The 19,951-nt window shown below is 42.0% G+C and overlaps 1 protein-coding gene across 3 annotated transcripts in view; it reads left to right on the top strand.

Annotated features, from left to right (window-relative positions):
- The window catches only part of ZNF804A (zinc finger protein 804A), a 145,627-nt gene extending 125,878 nt beyond the window's left edge, over window positions 1-19,749 (top strand). For all 3 annotated transcript variants that reach the window (XM_077785157.2, XM_021543118.4, XM_085584630.1), the window contains 2 exons: window positions 13,564-13,694; window positions 16,061-19,749. In XM_077785157.2, coding sequence (XP_077641283.1) covers window positions 13,564-13,694; window positions 16,061-19,325 — 3,396 coding nt within the window. In that variant the 3' untranslated portion in view covers window positions 19,326-19,749. The remainder of the gene's footprint in view (window positions 1-13,563; window positions 13,695-16,060) is intronic.
- The last annotated feature ends 202 nt before the right edge of the window (window positions 19,750-19,951 follow it).

The raw sequence follows: 19,951 nt of genomic DNA, 5'->3' as shown, positions 1-19,951 counted from the left end.
TAAGGGATGTTGTGAAGACTGGGAACAGGTATCTAAAACATCTACATTTCCATGGGAACATGGAAATGTAGATGTTTTAGAAAATGGAAACCTCTGGAGAAAACAGCCAAAGTTCTGGTGAGATAGGAAGAAATGTCATGATTTGCCTCTGGATTCTATAGCTGTTAATAGGAAAGGAAGCAAAGAAATTTTAACCCAAATTTGTGAAAAGGTTTTCCTCTGTACTTTGATAAAAATGATTGTGCAGTTGACAAAAAAGATTGTGCAGTTGACAAAAAATAAAACTACAAGTACTTTGGTGAATCAGCCAGGAAAATAGTGAGGTCACTCACAGGGTGCTCCTGCTAAATTAAAGACCAGCAAAAGCACCTGTTTCAATTCAATAGTGTAAATCTTGTGCAAAAGCAGGGAATCTGGTCTGTAAATACTTATTAATTGTGGAGTGCTCTAGCAGTGCTTGTGTGGTGCTTGAGGATGGTGAGAGGTTTGTTTGCAGGGCTGAGAGTTCTTACAATAAGGTTCTTTTTCTTTCCTTGTCTTTGTAGGAAGAGCAGGCAAGGGTTTCACAGCTCTCATCGATGCTTCTTAGTTGCTGAGTACTTTGTTTCTTTGAGTTTGCTGTAGAGAAAGAGAGGGAGGCACTTTTTAAACTTTTGTAAACATACAGTTATGTTGACCTTGAGATGATAAAGCTTCTGCTCTTATTTTCCATTTTCTGTGGCAATGCTTTATCCAAAAATACCTTCACATGGAGTATAGACATTTTAAATCTGTCTTCTGCTGAGAGATACAGAAGGTCCACCTAGTTAATTGCCCCTGTTATTTATGTGCCAGATAGATGGCTTTTTATGGGCTATTTTTTCTTCTTTTCATCAAACCTTGAGCTTATGGCAGTTCAGATTTCAGAGTTCAGTGCTGTAGGTAGTGCTCTCTGCTATCTTCCTTGCAAATTGGAACCTGTATCATGCCAGTGGATGTATTTCTATCCTTGCTGTTGCTGCTGCAAAGAAAAGGTACAGCAGGTTAATGTCAGTTTTCTTAGGAATTGCTTTCTGCCTTTAGGACTGAGATTTGGGTACGTTTCCATTCGGTAATGAGCTTTACGTTATTAGCTAATTATTGTTTTTCTTAATTTCCTGGTGATTCTTAATCAAGGGCAAATTATCTCCTGATAGGTTCATATCTGACTGGGGTAAAGAAATATTGCAATGAATTCCTTCTGGGTTGTATCGGAACAGAAACTGGTCCTGCACATCAGCTCTGTCTGTCATGTGTCCCTCAAGGCTGGGCTGCCCAGCCAAACACCTTCTGCACTTATGGGGGTGAAAGAAGCACACCCAGCATGCAAAGCCAGGAATTTGTTAGTTTAGCTTGAACAAAAGTCCTAACAGCCTCACAGAAAGAATTATTATTAGGCCAATTATGATCATACAGGCACTTACAGTCCAGATCATCTAATTATAAGAGCTCGTTCCTGATAATGATACAGATATAATGAGCTTTCTAGTGTCTGATTCTTTTCTGGTGTTAATGGTCCTCCTGAAGAAGAAAAGTGAGGAGTTATTGCAAGTTGTCAGCAATGTGAGTTCTTCATGTGGGGGAGTATGATGTTGGTATCCTGTGTGCCAGGAAGAAGGTGAAGTTAATGTTGGTAGTTTCTTTCTCCTCACTCAGGTCTATCTAGGGACATTGTTATGTGTTTATAGCACAAATACATGTTCCACTTAGTTTCTATTTATCCAGTGCTTCATGGTAATTTTCAAAAAATCAAATTTGCAATGTATAATAATTTTTACTTATGTTGGAGATGTTTTCACAGAGTCCCAGATTGGGTCAGGTTGGAAAGGACCACAGTGGGTCATCTGGTCCAACCTCCCTGCCCAAGCAGGGTCATCCCAGACCACATGATTGGGAATATCTACAGGGAGGGAGAGTCCACAGTCCCTCTGGGAAATCTGCTCAGTGCTGGGTCACTGCTCAGAAGTTCTTCCTTGTGTTCAGGTGTAACTCTCTGTGCATCAGTTTGTGCCCACTCCTCTTGCCATGGTGCTGGGCACCACGGAGCAGGGTGCCCATCCTCTCACACATCCTGCAGGCACTGACAGACAGGGATGAGGCTCCTCCTCATCTCCTCTGAAGGCTGAACAGCCCAACTCCTTCAGCCTTACCTCAGGAGAGATGCTCCAGTCCCTTCATCATCTTTGCCACCCTCTACTGGACCTGCTTCAGCAGCTCCATGTCTGTCTTGTCTGAGGAGCCCAGAAATGGACACAGCACTCTGCATGTGGCCTCACCATGGCTTCATTTCCTTTTTATCCCTGAACTCGCTTTTATCCATATTTTAAAGTTGCATTCCTCTAGCAAGCAGCAATGTAGCATTAGTGAGTTGTTTATAGCTCTGGGGCCCTGCTGCCATCCCATTCCTTCCACGTTCAAGGCCCCTGCTGTGAACTTGTGCTTGTCCTTTTGGGAGTCTCTGTCACAGTCTGTTACAGTCCTGGTTTCCCACAGCAGCCTCCAAGCTGTGGTTTACAGATAATTAAAGGAGCACTTTATTAACATAGCATGGTGATGCACACATCCCTGCTCTGCAGTTGCTAACATTTCACTCTGCAGAAGCAGTGGGGCAGTAGGAGATACACATAAATACAGACTTGCTGGCCCAACATTTTTTTTTAATGGTAATATCAGTGGTGTTTTTCCAGAGTTACTTTGCAACATGCTTCATCTGCATCACTGAAACTGAAAACATACATCAAATCCTGGTATTAATTGATCTTGCCTTGCAAGATGCAGCTTTTATATTCAAGATTTTTTAATTTAATTTGGTGTTTCCCTCCACGGGCTCTGTGTGTATGATATTACAGATTGGCTTAAGGATAACTAAGATTTTGTCTGTGCCACTTTGCTGTGGCTGAGATATGTCAAAAATTGCAAAGGCTCATTTTTGTCTCAGTTTTCATTGGTCAGATTTATTTTATTTGAGGAAGCTTGTCCCAGTCCTGGGATAAGGGTGGCAAGGACCAGCTCCTGCTGCTCAGAAGCAATTTTTGAGCAGAGGCTTCGGACAGCTCGGTGATTCAACATAAAACTGTATGAGAAAGGGATTGTGATTTAGCTCTGACATAAAGAACTAAAATAAAGAGCTCACTTTGGGGGAATTCATGTGTCTCCTTCAGCCCATCAGTTATTAGTGTATCCTTCAAGCGTTATGGGAAGTAACCTTTAGAAGACCTAACTGTAAATTTTAATTCCTCACTTTTGGTCACTGTGCACATTGTAGAGATTAGAAAGATTTAAGATTTGGTAGGTTCATTTCAGTTTCTGTGGCAGACTTTCCTAAAATGTCACTGACCAAAGAGGCTGAAACTAGAGAACATAGACTAAAAATGTCTGCTATCAATTTTTAACTTGTTTGTAGAAAGGGTATTATGTCCTCCTGCAGCCAGGAGGGAGTAAGAGTCAGAATAGCAGCAGGATCCTGCAGAGAACTTCAGCACTGGAGACCCAGCGACCACTGTGGAAAGCTGATAAATGCCAGTGGACACTGGTAGGTGTTGGAAGGCACTGGAGTGAAGAGTTGTTGGACGGAGTCTCAAAGAACTCAGGAGTGCCAAGTACATTATTCATGCAGAAAACAGCAAAGTGGTCTCCAAAATGAGCAGAAAGCAGCTGAGCCATCTAATCTTGTGTGTTGATGGGAGTATCCATTTTGTAACCTAATCCCACTGCAGAGCCATTCTAAAGGGAAATCCAATTTTCCCTCTCCAAAGAGGTGTAGAGGTGACCTTCCTCTGAGAGGATTTCTTGGTGAAGAAGTGGTTGCTCCTGTGAAATGCTTTATGGAATATGAATGCTGAGCAGACAGGGATTTTTCCATTAGCTTAGAGCTCTCTGGATAGACTTGAGAAGAAATGTTGTGGAGCTGTCAGTATTTATGCATAGAAAATTGTAACTGGCCAGAAAATTAAGCACAGATCAACATTTCTCATTCATTGATTGGTGCCCACCGGAAAATATCAGGAAGCAGTGGCTCCTTGAATCAAAATTTTGGTTGCAGTAAAGTCAAATGAGAAAATATTGGATATGCCATGCTCAGAAAGATTATTCTGGATGCATAAACTTTGCTGCTGGAGTGAAAGGAATAGTGGTGGATCATGCTGTGGGACCAGGGAATGGCACTTGATGTCTGAAATGATCCAAAGCTGGGAAGAGGAGCTGTGGCTGCTCACGGCACCCACCCCACATGTTTGGCCACCTGGGTCTTCTCAGAGGAGTGGAGTTAAGCCCTTTTCTCTATCCTTTTCTCTATCCATTATAGGAATAAATATTCACTTGTCAGGATTTACAACATTACATGTGGTCAGTGGGGGTTTTGGGGGGTTGTTTTGTTTTGGGGTTTTTTTTGTTTTCTTGGGTTTTGTTTGGGTTTTTTTGTTGGGTTGTTGTTTTTTTTGGGGGGGAAGTGACCCTTAAAGAAATGATGTGTACCAATCTTTTCTTTAATCTTTGTGACTAGGGAAGCTTTCTTAAGTGCTGCTGAAAACTTTAATGGTGAATTTGAAACCTTCTCTCCCCATGAGCTCAGCAGGAGTTTCTCCATTGACTTCAAGGGAAGTATAATCAGGCCTAGAATTATTAAAATAAATACCTTTAAACTACGGACCCTGTAACCACTTTCCAGATGTAGAAGCCTGTGTCAGCTTTATGCTCTTTTCATTATCTGGTAAAATTATTTTGATAGGTGAGATGCTAATTCTGTACTTCTGTGTTGTTTCCTTTGTGTGTCCTTAATATTTATGGAATATTCAGCTGATTTTTGCTGAAGTTAACAAAAAAATACCCTGCAGCTTGCAGTAAGCCCAGGCTGTTGTTACACACGTGGTTAGCAGCTATCACAGTGAAATATTCAGTGTGCAAGGCTCAGCAGTTCTGCAGGCTTAAAACAATGTTTTTGCACAATGGCAACACTGCAGCCATTAAGTCAGCTTCAGGAAACAGAGTTATCTTAAAACAAAGGCAACAGAAGTGTTAATTTATGCTTCATAACCTGTTATTTGTCAGTCCTGGAGCCTTGTTCAGCTGTAGTGCTATCAGCATCCTGCAGCAGGGGATGCTGGAGAGGAGCAGAAATGCACAGGCACTAGAAGGGTGTCAAATCAAGTGAGGCTTCTTGTGCTGGGAAGAGCATTAATCATCCCATAATGAAGTATGTGTTTGCTTCTGGCAGATAATTTGAGAAAGAAAAGAAAAAAGAGCTAAGAAATTTCTTTTTCCTTCTATTGCTCCCTTGTATATCTTTTGCAGTTATATAATCAAGAGTAATTAGTGTGATATTCATCAAGGGAAACTAGCTTTCATGTATCTTACAGGTGCAAGTGTGAAAAATATTTAATGTTCTGATTTTCCTCTTGATTCTGAAGCAGTAATGTTTTCATTAGGTTTTGCTTTTCATTTTAAGCTCAAGAGTAATTTATTTTGCCCCATAAAGTTAGGTAGAGAAATCTAACTTGAGACAACACTCTACAAGATGCTTAAACACAAGTATGTAGTCTCAAAAACTAATTATGTTTCATGAAAAATTAATTTCAGTCTTTATATTAGAAAATTAGAAAATACTAATATAAATTTGCAGTTGTATAACATAATACATGTATTTTACATATATTTTGGTAGGTTCTAAATGTAAGAGCTGTCTCAACAGTTCTCTTTTGCAGACTGCACAACAAAGTGTACTACTGTGTATTGTACAAGTGTGCTCATGAGCAGCTTAGAGTAGTTTAAGAAAATTAGCATCACATCAATTCATTTGAAGTTAGTGAAAAATCATTTGAGTCATGAAGAATCTAATTTTCTCATCAGGCCCATGATGGATGGGTAAAGGAATCCCAACCTTCCTTTCCTCTAAATTCATCCCCACTTCTCTCCCAGTCTGGGATGATGATCATGGCACTGCTAGAAAAAGAGCAGTTTCACATCTACTGAATCAACATTCTCAGGAATATTATGGGCTCCAAGGACTTCCTATTTTTAAATCCTGCATCTAACCATGTGTGTGTTAGATTTCTTCTAATATTAAAAGTCCATCAGGAGGGAATGGCTGCAATCTGTGGTAGAAATATGAGGGGGAAAGGATTATTCACAGCCTGTATGTTATTTTTTGTCATCTGGAAGGCTTATTATTTCACCATTTACAATGTGGTTCTGTTACAAAGTCGTGGGGTTCTTGGTATTTAAGAAAAGTTTTAAATTTCGGAGCTCAATGTGAGATGCATACAGCCATAGGCAGAGGCAGGCAGAAGCAGTTCCTAATTTAGAACAAATTGAAAGTTCTTGCTTTTCTATTGAAAGCCAGCAATAGATTAATGTTATTTTTTAAAGGCCTCTTGAAAGCAAAAGTGAGTGGCCAGTGTGGTCCATACACTGACGATGTGAGGAGGTGACTCCTGCACGAGCCAGAAATCCTACAAATGGTGTTTGGGAGGAGTGGAGACAAGATCAAGTAAATGGGGATTTTCATGTTCAATTCTGGAATTTCTGCAGGGTTGGAGATGCCCCAGCCCCTTGTGGTGCCATGTCCTGGTATAGTGAAATGTGGCAAACCCCAGATCCAGGGAAGAAATGACAATGTCTGCTCCAGATCAGGAGGTTTTATTAAAACTATACTATTTAAAGAGAGACTATCCTATTCTACATACTTCTTACTCACCTATCTGACTCAAACCCGTGACTCTCTGCTGAGAGCCCGAGCCACAGCTGGATCCATTGGTCACTGACCCCAAACACCCTTCACCAGAATCCAGCCCAGCCATCACTGCAGGTAAACAATCTCCACACCACATTTCACTGCAGGTAAACAATCTCCACACCACATTCCACATGGGGAAAGCAAAGGAGCAGAGATAAAGATTGTTTTCTCTTCTTGTTTCTGTGCTTCTCCTGAGACACAGAATTCTGTCTCTCTGTCCAGAGAATGTGAACGTCACATCTTTGCCACCCCCCTGGCAGGAAGCTTTCCCTTACTCTGTCAGCAACTTCCAATGGAGTGCTGTTAAAAAACCCTCTTGTTCCTTTTCTCTTTCATAGCAATTAATTCCTTGGTGGCAGCATGAAAAGGAAGGAAAAAAGTCTATTAATTTCTTTCTTAACTCACTTCTTTTTTATTTCTCCTTTCTGTGGAAATAATGTGCCTTGTGTAACTTCTGCTAGGGAAGGCCTGCAGCACTAACAGGGTATTATAATTCTTTGGGTATTATACTATCATTTTCTTGGGACTTTAATTTTTTTCCTCTAATCTTTATAAGAGGAGAATTTATTTTTTAAAATAACAATATGAAAGCTATTGTATGTAGAATTGAAGACCAGAGCACAAGGGAGGAGATGCTGCCCCGTTGTGCTTCATGAAGGGGCCTCCAGCTTCAGAACAGTAAAATATATATATATATGTTCTCACAAACCACTGAAGACAGAAGGAAAATATGTGCATTTTACATCTTAGTAAGCAATGTTTTCTGCTGTAAATGGCATATTTCATTCCCCATTTGAGCGTTTATAGGTGTTACGTGAGCTGTGTTCTAGTCAGTTATTATTTATAATTGATTAAGCTCGATGCTCTTTGTGAAAGATACTAATCTGCTTTGGTGTGACAAGTGTTTATCTGATGAGCTCTTGTCACTCTGTTTGCCACACCATAATTCACATAAAGCAGCAGTATCCCATCCCAGCTAAGAGGGAGTTCCTGCCAGCAGTCCTGCAGCATCCAGAGAGAGGGGAATATGCACAGCTTCTAAAATCATCACTAGAAACTAAGCAACACTCATATTAATACTCATTACATATCATAAACCTTTTTTTTAAAAAAAATAATTGAACACAAGCAAAAAATTAGCTTTATTAAAAATATGTTTTGTATCATGTATATATTTCGAGGGAAGAGATTTTTTTAAAAATAAATCCAAATGCCAATTTTGTCCCACTTCCACCACACTGGTGAGCTATCAACCCATGTTGCCCATGTTGAGGTAATTAGGAAATTTTTGAAGGGCAGGGAGGAGCTGCAGTGGACTTCCAGTTTCTTTTAGGGTACAAATAGAAAGGACATGATCTGGAGAACTTGGGATCTCCTGCTGGACTTGAGATGCACATGCAGCACTGAACATCCCATGTCTTCATGATCCCAGCCTGTCACTGCTGGGCAGGTGGAGAAGGAGTGGACTTGGCCTTTTATTTTGATGAGTTTTTTTTAAAAGCTAAAACTACATAAATTAATGATTTTGTGACTACTGGGAGTACAGTCATTTTTCCTGATAAAATGAGAAGACAATAAAGCATCAAAATTTGATGTCATGGCTGTTAAATTCTGTAATTTTATACTTCCATTGATCAGAAAATGAATTTATGGCTATGTATTTTCAGCATTGTAAAAGTCCATGTAATTTAATTTTTAATCTAAGGTCAAAAGTAAATTAGCATAATAATATCTGAACTGCACTGCCCTGAAATCCCCTGACAGACATATTTCTGACTTCTGCTATTATAAAAACTGATCTCATTGGTTCCAGACCCTGTTAAAGTTGTTCCTAGATAAGCTTTGCAGGGGTAGTTTATGAGAGCCTGTGTGAATAAGCAGTCCTTAGATGATGCCTTTGTGCTGGTGGGATGGCTGTTTTTTCTGTGGGATATTAGCACCACAGAGAGAGCCTTTATCAATCCTGATGCTTGTTATGATTTCCCCTTCAGTCTCATAACCTTTGTTAAAAATCTCACTGCTTTTCTTCAGAGTCAGGTCTGACAAAATTAAGTTGTGTTCAAAGTTATAAAATTATTTAAGTCTGGGTTTTATCCTCTCCCCTTCATTTTAACACCTTAATGCCCTAGTATTCATGTACATTGGGTTTCACTGTTCAGCCTTTACATGCTTTTGTTTTCCTGGTTCTATTTATTAATTAATGCCTTCTCTGTGTTTTGAAGGTCCATTAGTTTAAAGGGCTAATACCACAAGTGTTTAAACCTTGAGTTTAAAACAAAAAGCCAACAGCTGCTTCTCAGTGTGGCAGAAGTCTTGTAATAACAATGTAAGTGCATGTAATGCCATCATGTGTCTTTGGTTTTGAGAGGATTTGATCCAGGGGAGGATTTCAGGCACCTGGCTCTGGCAGCAGAATCTGGGCTTGTGACTTCTCTATTATAAAATGCAGGGGAGAAATAGAAAACCCATAATTAGGAAACCCAGAATTGGGAAATTCAGAATTAAGAAACTTTTTGAAAAGCAGCATGCTGAAATGAAATGTAAATGGGGAAGACAAGGGTGAAGTGAAGAGACCAGGAATGGGGTCCTGTTAGAAATCCTCTTAGGATTCCCTTGATTTTTCTTACACTTGTCTTCCCCAGCAAGCTTGGGAACACCAAAGCTCTATGGCTGTGAGTGAAGTGCAGCTACACCTGAGTTTGAAGCTCCTGTGGCCATCTCCTGGAGAGTTCCATCCATGTATAGATACACAGGATTCTGTAAAATCCTGCTTTTCATCTGGACTGATGAGCCTCAGCTCAGCACGATGTACCGGGCGTACTAAGATACCTGACAGTCTTTTAGAAATAGCTAGGATATTTCTGCTTCAGGCCCTGTGTTACAGTTGGAATTGTTAAAACAATCCAGCTCCCAGAGAAAGCAGCCCAGTTGCAGGATCACTTCACAGGGCTGGAGTCAGGGTCAGGCTTCCCATCCCTTCAGGCTGGGCAAAGTCATTTGCAAACCAAGGGCTCCGTGCTCTGCACCTCCAACGTGGCAAGGCAGTGTATCAGGATAATGATGAAGGCACTGAAGTCTCTTGGAGAAATGTCATTTAATTATTCATTGTGAACTGCTGGTTGAACTCTGCTGGCTGGGTCACACAGGTTTTTGAGCTGCTTTGTAAGCAGAGGAAAATGCAGGAGGGAATTCAATACAGTATCCCTGCCTGTTAATTATTTGCCTACTGATCCATGGAAAAACCCAAACATTACAGGCATTAAACTAGCTATTGAAGTTAGCATTAGTGAGCAGCTCTGCCACAGGCAAAGGCAGAAAAATGATAAGGAAAAGATGGTTTATAGGAAAAAGACACACTTGTTTTTCTGTTGCTGCTACTTTCTTTGAACATCTTTAGGGGGGTCCTTCTGGTGCTAAGAATGCATGGACTAATGGTATGATTGGGTAATATCTCATTTTCATTTGCATAATTCAAGTGAAACCAGCATTTTTTCCCAACTAAGGGCAGCATAAATGCAGTGCCAGCAATCCCAAGTATGACTGAGTGCAGGAAGGGAATGCAGGTGATGATTGTTCATCACATAGCTAAAAAAACCAAAGTAGAAAATAGCTACAGTATGAAAAAAAGAAAAAATGGAGGGGACGCAGTTACTCATTTAGGTGATCTTTTATTTAAAGGAAATAGATTTTTGTTTTTTTTTTTGAAGCACCAGGTGCATGTCTTGTGGTTTAGAAGTAGGAGGAATTCCACTTGGAATGCATTTGCAGAATAAAGACCTCAGGAGCTGCCAAGTACATTCTTTGCAGACTGTTAAAGCACTGCATGAAAGACTGAGATTCCAGTTGTGAGAAGAAAAGAAACAAAGCCCAAAATCGTCCACTTTCTGCTAAGACCAGTTTTCTGTCCAGAAAAGGGAGGCTGTACCTACCAGGAGGTCTGACAGGAGGGGAGCTCTGGGTTCTCCAGAAGAGAAGAGCAGGCAAAGGCTGAGTGCACAAAACTTGTGCCACTCCTCCTTGTAGCTATCCAAGGAGAAAAAATTAATTACTTAAAAACTGAGAACAGGCGTGGAGTGCTGCTAACTTAGCAAGACTAAAGGGTTCAGAATCTGGTCAGACTCGAATCACTAATTATAATCATCCCAGTAATTGCAGAAAAGTACTGCAGCTGGGAGGTGATTATGGATTTGTATACACCTCAGCTTCTCCTTTTTAAACCGTGTGAGGCAGCACCCTATTATCTTCCTTTTGTTCCCTTACTTCTCACTTACTTCTTTGCTTAGCACTGCAGGGGAAAAACACACAGAAAAAATATTGAGCTCCACAAAATGCAATTAAATCCTCTCTTTAAGTGCCAAGGGCTGGAGGTGAGGAGGGGAAGGAGCAAATTTCATCTTTTCTCTTGTGTTTTGAGTACTCAGAAGTTGCCTATGAAATGAAGTACTTCAGGTTTCATGAGTGGCTAGTGGGAGGCAGGGTCAGTATCATGCTATCTAGGAAAACAAGAGTGCAGAAGGGTAAGATATGTTCAACAAAGATACTCCACACTTCAAGTATTCTTTTTCTGGGAAAAAAGATATCATACATCTAGTTTTGAGTGTACTTATAACCTTATACTGTATTAGCACAATAAAACAAATTTCTTATCAGTAGAAAATTTTGATATTTATAAAATATAAATGGTGGAAGATGTGATTACATTTCAGATTATTTTTCTCTATCTATCAAGGATATCCAGGCATTTGAAAAAGAATGCAAAACTTGAAAATAGAGAGTGGCACTTATTTTTTGCAAGTTTGTTTCTCTGAATGTTTCTCCATATTTATTTCTTGGCATTGAATGGGCTGCCCAAGTAGTGTTAATGTCACCCAAAATGGCAAAGACTAATTCAGTGTGTGACTGAATATTTCAAGCTGGGTTGGACTCATAAGGATGATGGAGTCCAACTGCTTGCCCCTTTGCAGAATCACCTAAAACTAAGCCATGTGTCACCAAGAACCAGCTGGTATGTGTGACGTATCTTTCTGTGAAAAGGGGAAAGAAAAATTCACAAAAGGGGTGAAATGAAAATAATTGAGAAGGAGCAGGAGGACACTGCTGACAGTGTCTTGCTGTGTATCTATTATGTGTGTCAGCAGTGGTAACAAAAGCTCTTAACACTCCTCAAACAATTTGAAGTTAGAGTTTTTGCTTCTGCAAATCATTGTGGCCACAACACAGCCAGTCATTAGCCCTAGACACTGAAAGGGGTGGCACGTTACTGGGTTCTTCCCAGAATTGTGAGATAATTGTTTTGTAAGATGATGGCATCAGACTGTGAGCCAAAATCAGGGCACACTGAGGACCAGTGGGGTTTGGGACTTACTGGAATACATGGCATGAAGAACAGGACAGCCCTGCATATTGTCCTTCTGTGATGTAAAGAAAATGAGATTCCCTTTTTGTGTGGAGAGTCAGAGCTGAGCACTTCCATTTCCCTCCAAAGAAGTAGGCTGGAGATAAAATCCCATTAGATCCTGGTTGTATCTGTAGAACTGTGTCAAGGTCGGGATTGAAGGCACTTGAGAGGGTGTTTCATGTTCAAACTCAGGTGTTTATTGTTTCTTATCAGTGAAACAGCCTCACAGCCATGAGTTCTGCAGCCATTCATTAGCAAGGCATAAAATGGCCAACTATCTCTTGTTACAAGGTATTTTTAGACTAAACTATCCAAGAAAGAAATGACACCTAGATTATTTTCCCTTTAACCCAACAACTGACCCCTCAAAGCCCTCAGTGTGGACTTTTCTGTCCAATTACAAAATATCACCCAAACCCATGAAGAAGAAAGAAGGTGAAAAATAACAACCTGCCTCTGCACTAAAACCTCCATCTTGCTTCATATATTTTTCTATATTCTAAAACTCCAAACTCTTAAGTTTTCCATCCTGTGATATTACACACTTCTAACCAACTATACACCTGTAATCCCAGTGATGTTAATCAATTTTGAAAGCCTTCTCCACAGCCCCAAGTCAAATGCAGTGTTCTGTTGTGGGTCTGTGCCTTTCAGCACAGAAAGTTTAAAATTCTCAGCATCCAGGATTCCAACACAACTGCTGTGTAAGACACCAGTGAGAGCAGGAAACACAGGCTCCTTCAAAGGGACAATCTCCCCATTTCAGAACACAACACTTCTCTGTCCATTGCATCCCTTGGAGATCCCTGCTGGGTCAGGACCCTTTAAGAGCTCTAATAATGGCAGCACAGAAGCTCTCAGGAATTTTGCAGGTGTTGGCATGCTGATAACATGGCAGGGAAGAGACAGAGGGACTGTGGGAAGCTCAAGGGAAGAGCTGGAAGGTCCCTGAAGACAGGGACCTTCTGCAGAGCAGCGGTGACAAGTGCCGTGCCCAGCATCTCAGGCAGAAAAATTCCAGTTTTTATATCATCTGGGGGGGGGGTCAATAGGCTTTTGAGAGGCCTTGCAGAAAAATACCTGTGTTGCTCTCATTTTTTATTGATATCTCAAAAAGCAGTTATGCTGTGGGGAATGTTTTGGGGAAGAATCATGAACAAAATTCTGGGTGAACTTTGCCTCATCCTACTGAGGCTGATCTACATCATCACAAAAGCTACAGTAAAAGTTGCTAGGTTGTCTCTAGCCTGGCTAACCTATCTCTAGGTATTTTGGTTAGTCCCTTGAAATCCTGAAATTTGTTGAATGGTTAGGTTTGGAATAATTGATGCTGTGGGCACTTCCCAGCAAGTAAGAGTCATTACAGTGTTTCTCATCCCAGGGGTTTTTATGTGCATTATGTGGCTGTTTCTTGCAGAGGCTGAAGGAACTGAAGCAGAGGGAGTTTGCTCGAAATGTAGCATCTAAGTCACGAAAAGATGAAAGAAAACAGGAGAAAGCCCTTCAACGTTTGCACAAGCTAGCTGAGCTAAGGAAAGAGAGAACCTGGTAAGTCCATAGCTGCTCAAACAGCAAATATACTTTTAAATAAGTCCTCCACTGTTAGCTGGTGCTGGGGGATGCAGGAGACCCTTGGCTGTAGCCACACACATGAATTTTTAGAGTGTTCTGGAAGCGTTCTGTGCACAGGATTTGATTCACACTGTGTGCAGGAATGAATGTTTAACAGTGCTTTTTCAGCTGAGCTAAAATGACACATATTTTTAGTTTAAAAAAAAAATGTGTTTCATATATATTTCATAAAACCAGGCACTTTGGTTGAAAGCTGAGTGAACTAGGTCATGCATTTGCAGGCTGACACTACTTCATTGATGAGGTGAGGAACACAGTCTGTCTCTCTAGGATGTAACAGATCTCTGCGATTTCGTTTTCAAAATGCTCGCCTGGGAAAGCATCCAGAAACCTAGCTTTAGATCTCAGTAGCCAGATTTTTTTACATTAAAAGGTAAATACTCCTTTTTCCCTGCTCAGCAGAGTGTTTACTTCCCTCTGCAAAAGTGAGTCCTTGCTACTTGTACTTTTTTGGTATTGTATCTAGGCAAGTTGTTGAAATTAGTGTTAAGCTTGCTTGTTGTGACTGAATTCTCAAAATATGACACAATTATGACACTGATAAACCACTGAAAAATATATGTGCTTGTCACAGTGCAATCTCTGGAGAAAAAAAGAAGGAAAAAATGTAGATGTTCATGTGCAAATGTTTTCTCTTTATTCAGCCTTCACTCCTCCAAAGATGAACTAACAGAGAAGTCCAACTAAGCTGCAGCTCCTATTCAGAAATAGTCTCTTTATCTGTATTTGGATGGTGGACAGTGTCCTGAAACAAAATCTGAATGAACAGGTGCATGAGACATGAATGTTGTGGGGTCTGTTTGACAAGAGAGACACAACACTTAACTTTTTAATCTTCTGGTGATAACTCATGTGGAGACTCTTTCTCCTCCATGAGTGTTTTAACTGTTTATATTTTATACTTGAGTAAATTAGATATCATTCCTCCTAAACATCTTCCAAAAACTGAATTTTGCATATTGCATGAGAAAGAGGAAAGAGAAACTTACTGATTTCCTTTTTCCATGCTAGTGAAGCACAGATTTTTCAAACCTTTGTTGTTTCTGGATTATTTGGGGTTTTTTTAAATATCCTTTTGCTAGTTCCTGAAGGAGAATTTCTATCTGAGCCTGATTTATCTATTTCATTATTGCTATTTAGTACTGCTTTGCATCCTTAGAGGTGTGACATAGGCAGACACATAGGATATTTTAAACTGGCATTATCTAGGCTGGTTCTGTAGAAGTCACCCTTTTTCTCTGTGAAAGAAAGGATTTGTGTGTGGGTTTAATATACATTTCAAATTTATAAAGAACTGAGCAAGGCAGGAATTCTCATGAGGACTTCCTTTCTCATAAAACTTCTACTTTAATTTCTAGACCTGATAGGATAAAGATATTATTCTTCATCTCAGCACTACTTGGGGGTCCTAAATGACTCTTGAAAGTTTTACCAGTGACTCATCAGTGAGTATTGCTCTGCACTGTAGCACAGAGTGATTTGGCTACAACAAACAAACAAATGGTTTTAACAGAGGTCCATTACTCCTAGTGCTGAGCAGTTTTTGTGGATCCTGGAAAATTGTCAGCTTCTACACTTTTTGCTCTTCCCTTTGCTTCCTATTAAGTCAAATAGAACAGATGGGAAGAGGACATTAAATGAAGAACAGAAGTAGACAGTGATAAATTTTTTTCTCAAGAGGGATGAATCACTTACTTTGCTTCTGCCAACTGAAATCCTCTCCCCAGTTTTATTTTTCCATGAAAGAAATTGCTGAGATGGCGATGGTTTGGTCTGTGCACACAAATAGGATGGGAGCTGCTGGGGGATTGCCTGTGGGCAGAACACCAGTCACTAGAATGATGACTGCGTGGGAAGTGCTCTATGAAGCACTCTCTGTTTTAATGTATTTTGTAAAATGAAGGAATGTAAAACTGCAATCTGTAGTAATAGTGTAACCATGGTGGTCTGCTGGGAAGAGAAGCAAGATTTCTGTGGAGACAGTTTCTTTGGCCAGTCAGTGTGGCTAGGAAAATCTAACTACTTTGTAGGAATATTAGTCCTTCAGCTGATAACTTCACATGAAGGAGCTGGGATCATAACATTTACTCATCTTTTTTTTTTTTTAGTACTAGTCAACTGATCTTTATTATAAAAGATGGCATTTTCTTCTTGTCTAAATGTACATATCTACGGAGTCTTCCTGTTTCCTTAAAAAGCTCCCTTAAATACCAGTGTAATACCATGTTTCTGTCAGCAGTTCTCTCAACAGTATTGACTCAAGGTTTCATTTTCCTTCCTAGTGCTCCTGGAAGCGGCCCTATGTTCAAATCCACCACAGTGACTGTGCGAGATGATTGCAATGACATCCCCAAAAGTGCTGCCATAGATTCTGCCAAGAGCCAGGATTTCAGCTGTACACTAATGCATGATGCACAGAACTGCAAAGACATTGCTTCTGTTATTTCTTCCGCTCCTGGAGATGCAGGTAGTCATCAATCTGACCCTAACAAATGTGGAGATCAGGTTCAAGGAACTCAAGGACACAGAGTTGGGTTCTCCTTTGCTTTTCCTAAGAAAGCAGCAGTCAAGCTGGAGTCTTCAGCTGCTGTTTTCTATGAGTTTAATGAGGAGACCTCCATGGAGCATGGATTTAGCAGAAGGAGCAGGTTTGTTCCGGGAACGTGTAACCTTCAGTCTCCTTCAGCAGCAGAAATAGTTGTGTGCCCTGAGGAGAAACACAACTGTTTTCACCCACTGGTGGAAAAATGCGTAGACACAGCAGAAGCTCCTGAAGCTCAGGAGTCAAAAGAGCTGCCCAGTGAAGGGAGCAGCGTGCTGGAGAGCCCAGCTATGCCTGCTGCCATGTCCCACTCGAAGCAGCTGCTCTCCTCAGACACGGATGGCCACGGTGTGGATGTTGGCACGGCTGAATTAGGGGACCAAAGGCTGGCCCTGGTTGCAGACAGTGCCCAGGTCCTGCCCCTGGACAGCAGCGGGCACGAGCTGCAGGCAAGCAGAGCTCCCGTGCAGGAACTTGTGGAGGATTGCTCCTCTCTGCAGGATGTTGCAGAGGAAAGTTGTAATGGTGGGAACAGTGATCCACCCGCAACTGAAACGGAAAGAAGAAATCTGGGGGCTGATGCAGCAGTTCCATCCCCCTCTGAAGAAGGTAGTGGAGCCCCAAAGAGCAAACCGGACATATACAAGAGACCTTGTCAGCCCTTTGTTCCTGTTCTTAGCAAATATGGATCAAATATTCTTCAGTGGCCATCAGAAATGTTAATTTACACAAATACAGACCCATCAATTTCTTACAGCTGTAATCCTTTATATTTTGATTTTAAGTCATCAAGAGCAAGTGAAAGCCAAGAAAAGCCCAAGCATCAACCAAAAATACCTCATTTGCACCATAAAACTGAATCTGATCATATCTTAGTCTCAGATTTTACAAAAAGACCTCCTTCAGAGTGTGGTGATTATGAAGTAGAAGTGAATAAAAATGTGTGCAACTATACAATACCCCTGTTAAGTGATGTTTCCCTCTTCAGAAATTGTGACCTTGCAAAAAATCAAAACAAAGTGTCCTTGGATGAGTCATTCAGGATTAGAAAAATAGAAAAGTATCACATATCTCATAACCCCTTACGACAAAACACTGTGATAGATGAGAAATACAACAAAGTCTGGATCAAAGAAGGCCATGAAAAATGGCTTCACAAAAGCAGAAAACGGAAAAGGAGAAGAAAATTATGTCATTGTCATTATCATCACTGTGGAGACACAACAGTAGCAGAAATGGAGATGTCTCCAGTTACTGAAAAAGAAGTTACTTATAGAGATGAAAATAAATATCAGCACCTCCAAAATAATGCAGAGAAGTGCAGGCACGATGCAGGAAATATCTGGTTATGTGCAGGTGAGGTGCAGCAGTCACAGCCAAAATTCGGCATTGAAAATGGTCCTAAGAGAGTTGTGTCTGCATCAGATCACATACACTGGGACAGAGGCTGGTGTGACTTTTGGAGTGCAAAAAACAGTGGCCATCACCATGGTTGTAAGGGACCCCACAGAAAGAGCAGAGCGAGCTCCCGGAGGCAGGCAAAGCAGCCGAGCTCCAGGAGGCACAGCCTCAGGCACTCTAAAAGGTGCTGTAGCTGGAAAGCCAGGAGGTCAAGCTGTAGCCCAGAGCATAAATGCTCAGGACAATGCAGTGAGGAGAAGGGGCTGAGCCAAAACCAGTCCACAAAGAGAGGTTATAGTGTTCTGACAGAAGAACCCGAGAAACCCCACCGCAAGCGGAGGCAGCACACCTATTCCTCTTCCTCGGATGAAAGCTCCTGTGGACAGGCCTTATCAGCAGAGGAATATCTAAGGCAAGGACATGCTTTAGGTGCCTATCACAAGGCAAAAGGGAAACGCAGGAAAAGGAAGACTAGGATCCATCACGTTTTCCTTGACAGGAATGCAAAAAGCGAGACCTCCGAATCTTCCAAAGAAAATTCTGAGAATTCTACGTTAAATATTATGGGGGACTTACTGACTCAAGACAATCTAGAGGAAACTAGTGCAGCTCCTAGAGATGCGGATGCAAAAGATAGGGATGAAACAATGGAGCTGGAGGAGAGCAAGCCTCCTCTGGAAAGTGCTGGCCCGCAGGTGCTGGAAGACGATAAACCGGCGGCGTGTGCAGCGATGGAGAGCGCACCGGCCGCGCTTCCCGATGGCATCGTCACAGGTTCTGCTGCTTCTGCCGCCCCTGAGCAGAGCGCTCCAGCAGCTGCAGTCAAACAGGGTGCTCCCCAAGAGGGAAAGAAAAAGGAGAATGCCAACAGCCGCGAAAGTCAAGCCCGTTACAAAGTTCCCGTCCCCAACAGGCACTTGGAACAAAGCGCTCCTAAATCCTATCTTTGCCATTATGAGTTGGCCGAGTCTCTACCGCACGAGAAAATGGGTGAGGTGGCCGGTGAATGGGTGCAGTGTAATCCCGGCATATTCAGCAGCCCGCCGCCCTTGCCATTCAAAGAAGCACACGTGAACACTCACACCTTTCTAACCACCGAGCAGTTAATAGCCCCCTTCCCGCTGCCCGAGCAGACTCTGCTCTTCCCTCCCGACAGCCCCGAGAAGTTCAAGGAGCTGCCGTCGGAGGCGTATCAGCAGATGGTGCCGCAGTCCGTGCTGTCGGGCAAAGTGAAGTTCGCCTTCGCGCCGCCGGCCGTGCAGCCGCCGCTGCCGCCGCCGCCGCCGCTGCGCTCCGCCTCGGTGACCACCATCCAGCACACCGTGCTGCAGCAGCACGGCGGCGCGCTCAAGCTGCTGCAGCCGCACCAGCAGTTCCTGTCGCAGGTGCCGGCTCTCTCCCGAGCCCCTCTGCCCGCCGTGGCCGTGGCGCCGCGGCTGTGCCCGGCGGGACACGCCGCGCTGCTGGCCCCGCCGCACCTGCCGCTGCTGCCGCCCGCGGCGCTGCCGCCCGCCCCGCTGGCCTTGCCCCCGCTGCCGCACGCCGTCTTCCCCTCCCTGCTGGCCCCGCACCCGGCTGTCATCCCCCTGCAGCCGCTCTTCTAGGACACCAACAGCCTTTGCTGTTTCTGCAGTCCTCCCGCCCCGAGCTTTGCAAAGCGGTTCTGGGAACTAAACTGGTTAAAATCCCTCGTTCCTCGGGAAGCATTTACTGTAAGTATAATGATGCAACGAACGTTCATGGCAAGTTCGGACCTATACTATCGCTAAAGCACTGAATAGTCTGATACTGATTATGAACTCTATATATATATGTGAAAATCATGTCTTAGAATATGTATAATGTATATAAAATATATTTATAGTTCTATAACTTATGTTGTAAAGTATTCACTTTTTGTTTTTTATCTTTGTGTATTTGCACCTATTTAATGTTTAGACAAAGCTGATGCACTATGTTTTGTACTATGTTCTCTGAAACTGTAAATCTAGTGACAAACTATCTCTTGCAATAAATTTTTGTTAACTACTTAAGTATATCAAAAATCTTTCATTATAAGCCTCATGGATGTTCTTCCATATCCTTCTGCAGCTGAATAGCATCCTCTGCCCCTGCTATGTTGGGATAACCAGGTTTCCTACACGTCAGTGATTTATCAGGAAGGCTCAGAGGCCAATACCTCGAGGGCAGCTGTCTCACCAAGCCAGAGAGAAAGGGTAATAGATGTGTT

Source organism: Lonchura striata, chromosome 7 (assembly GCF_050655825.1).
Source record: "Lonchura striata isolate lonStrDom1 chromosome 7, ASM5065582v1, whole genome shotgun sequence".
In the NCBI taxonomy this organism is placed as follows: Eukaryota; Metazoa; Chordata; class Aves; order Passeriformes; family Estrildidae; genus Lonchura; species Lonchura striata.
The sequence above is the reverse complement of the archived record's forward strand: the minus strand, read 5'-3'. Positions and strand labels throughout refer to the sequence as shown.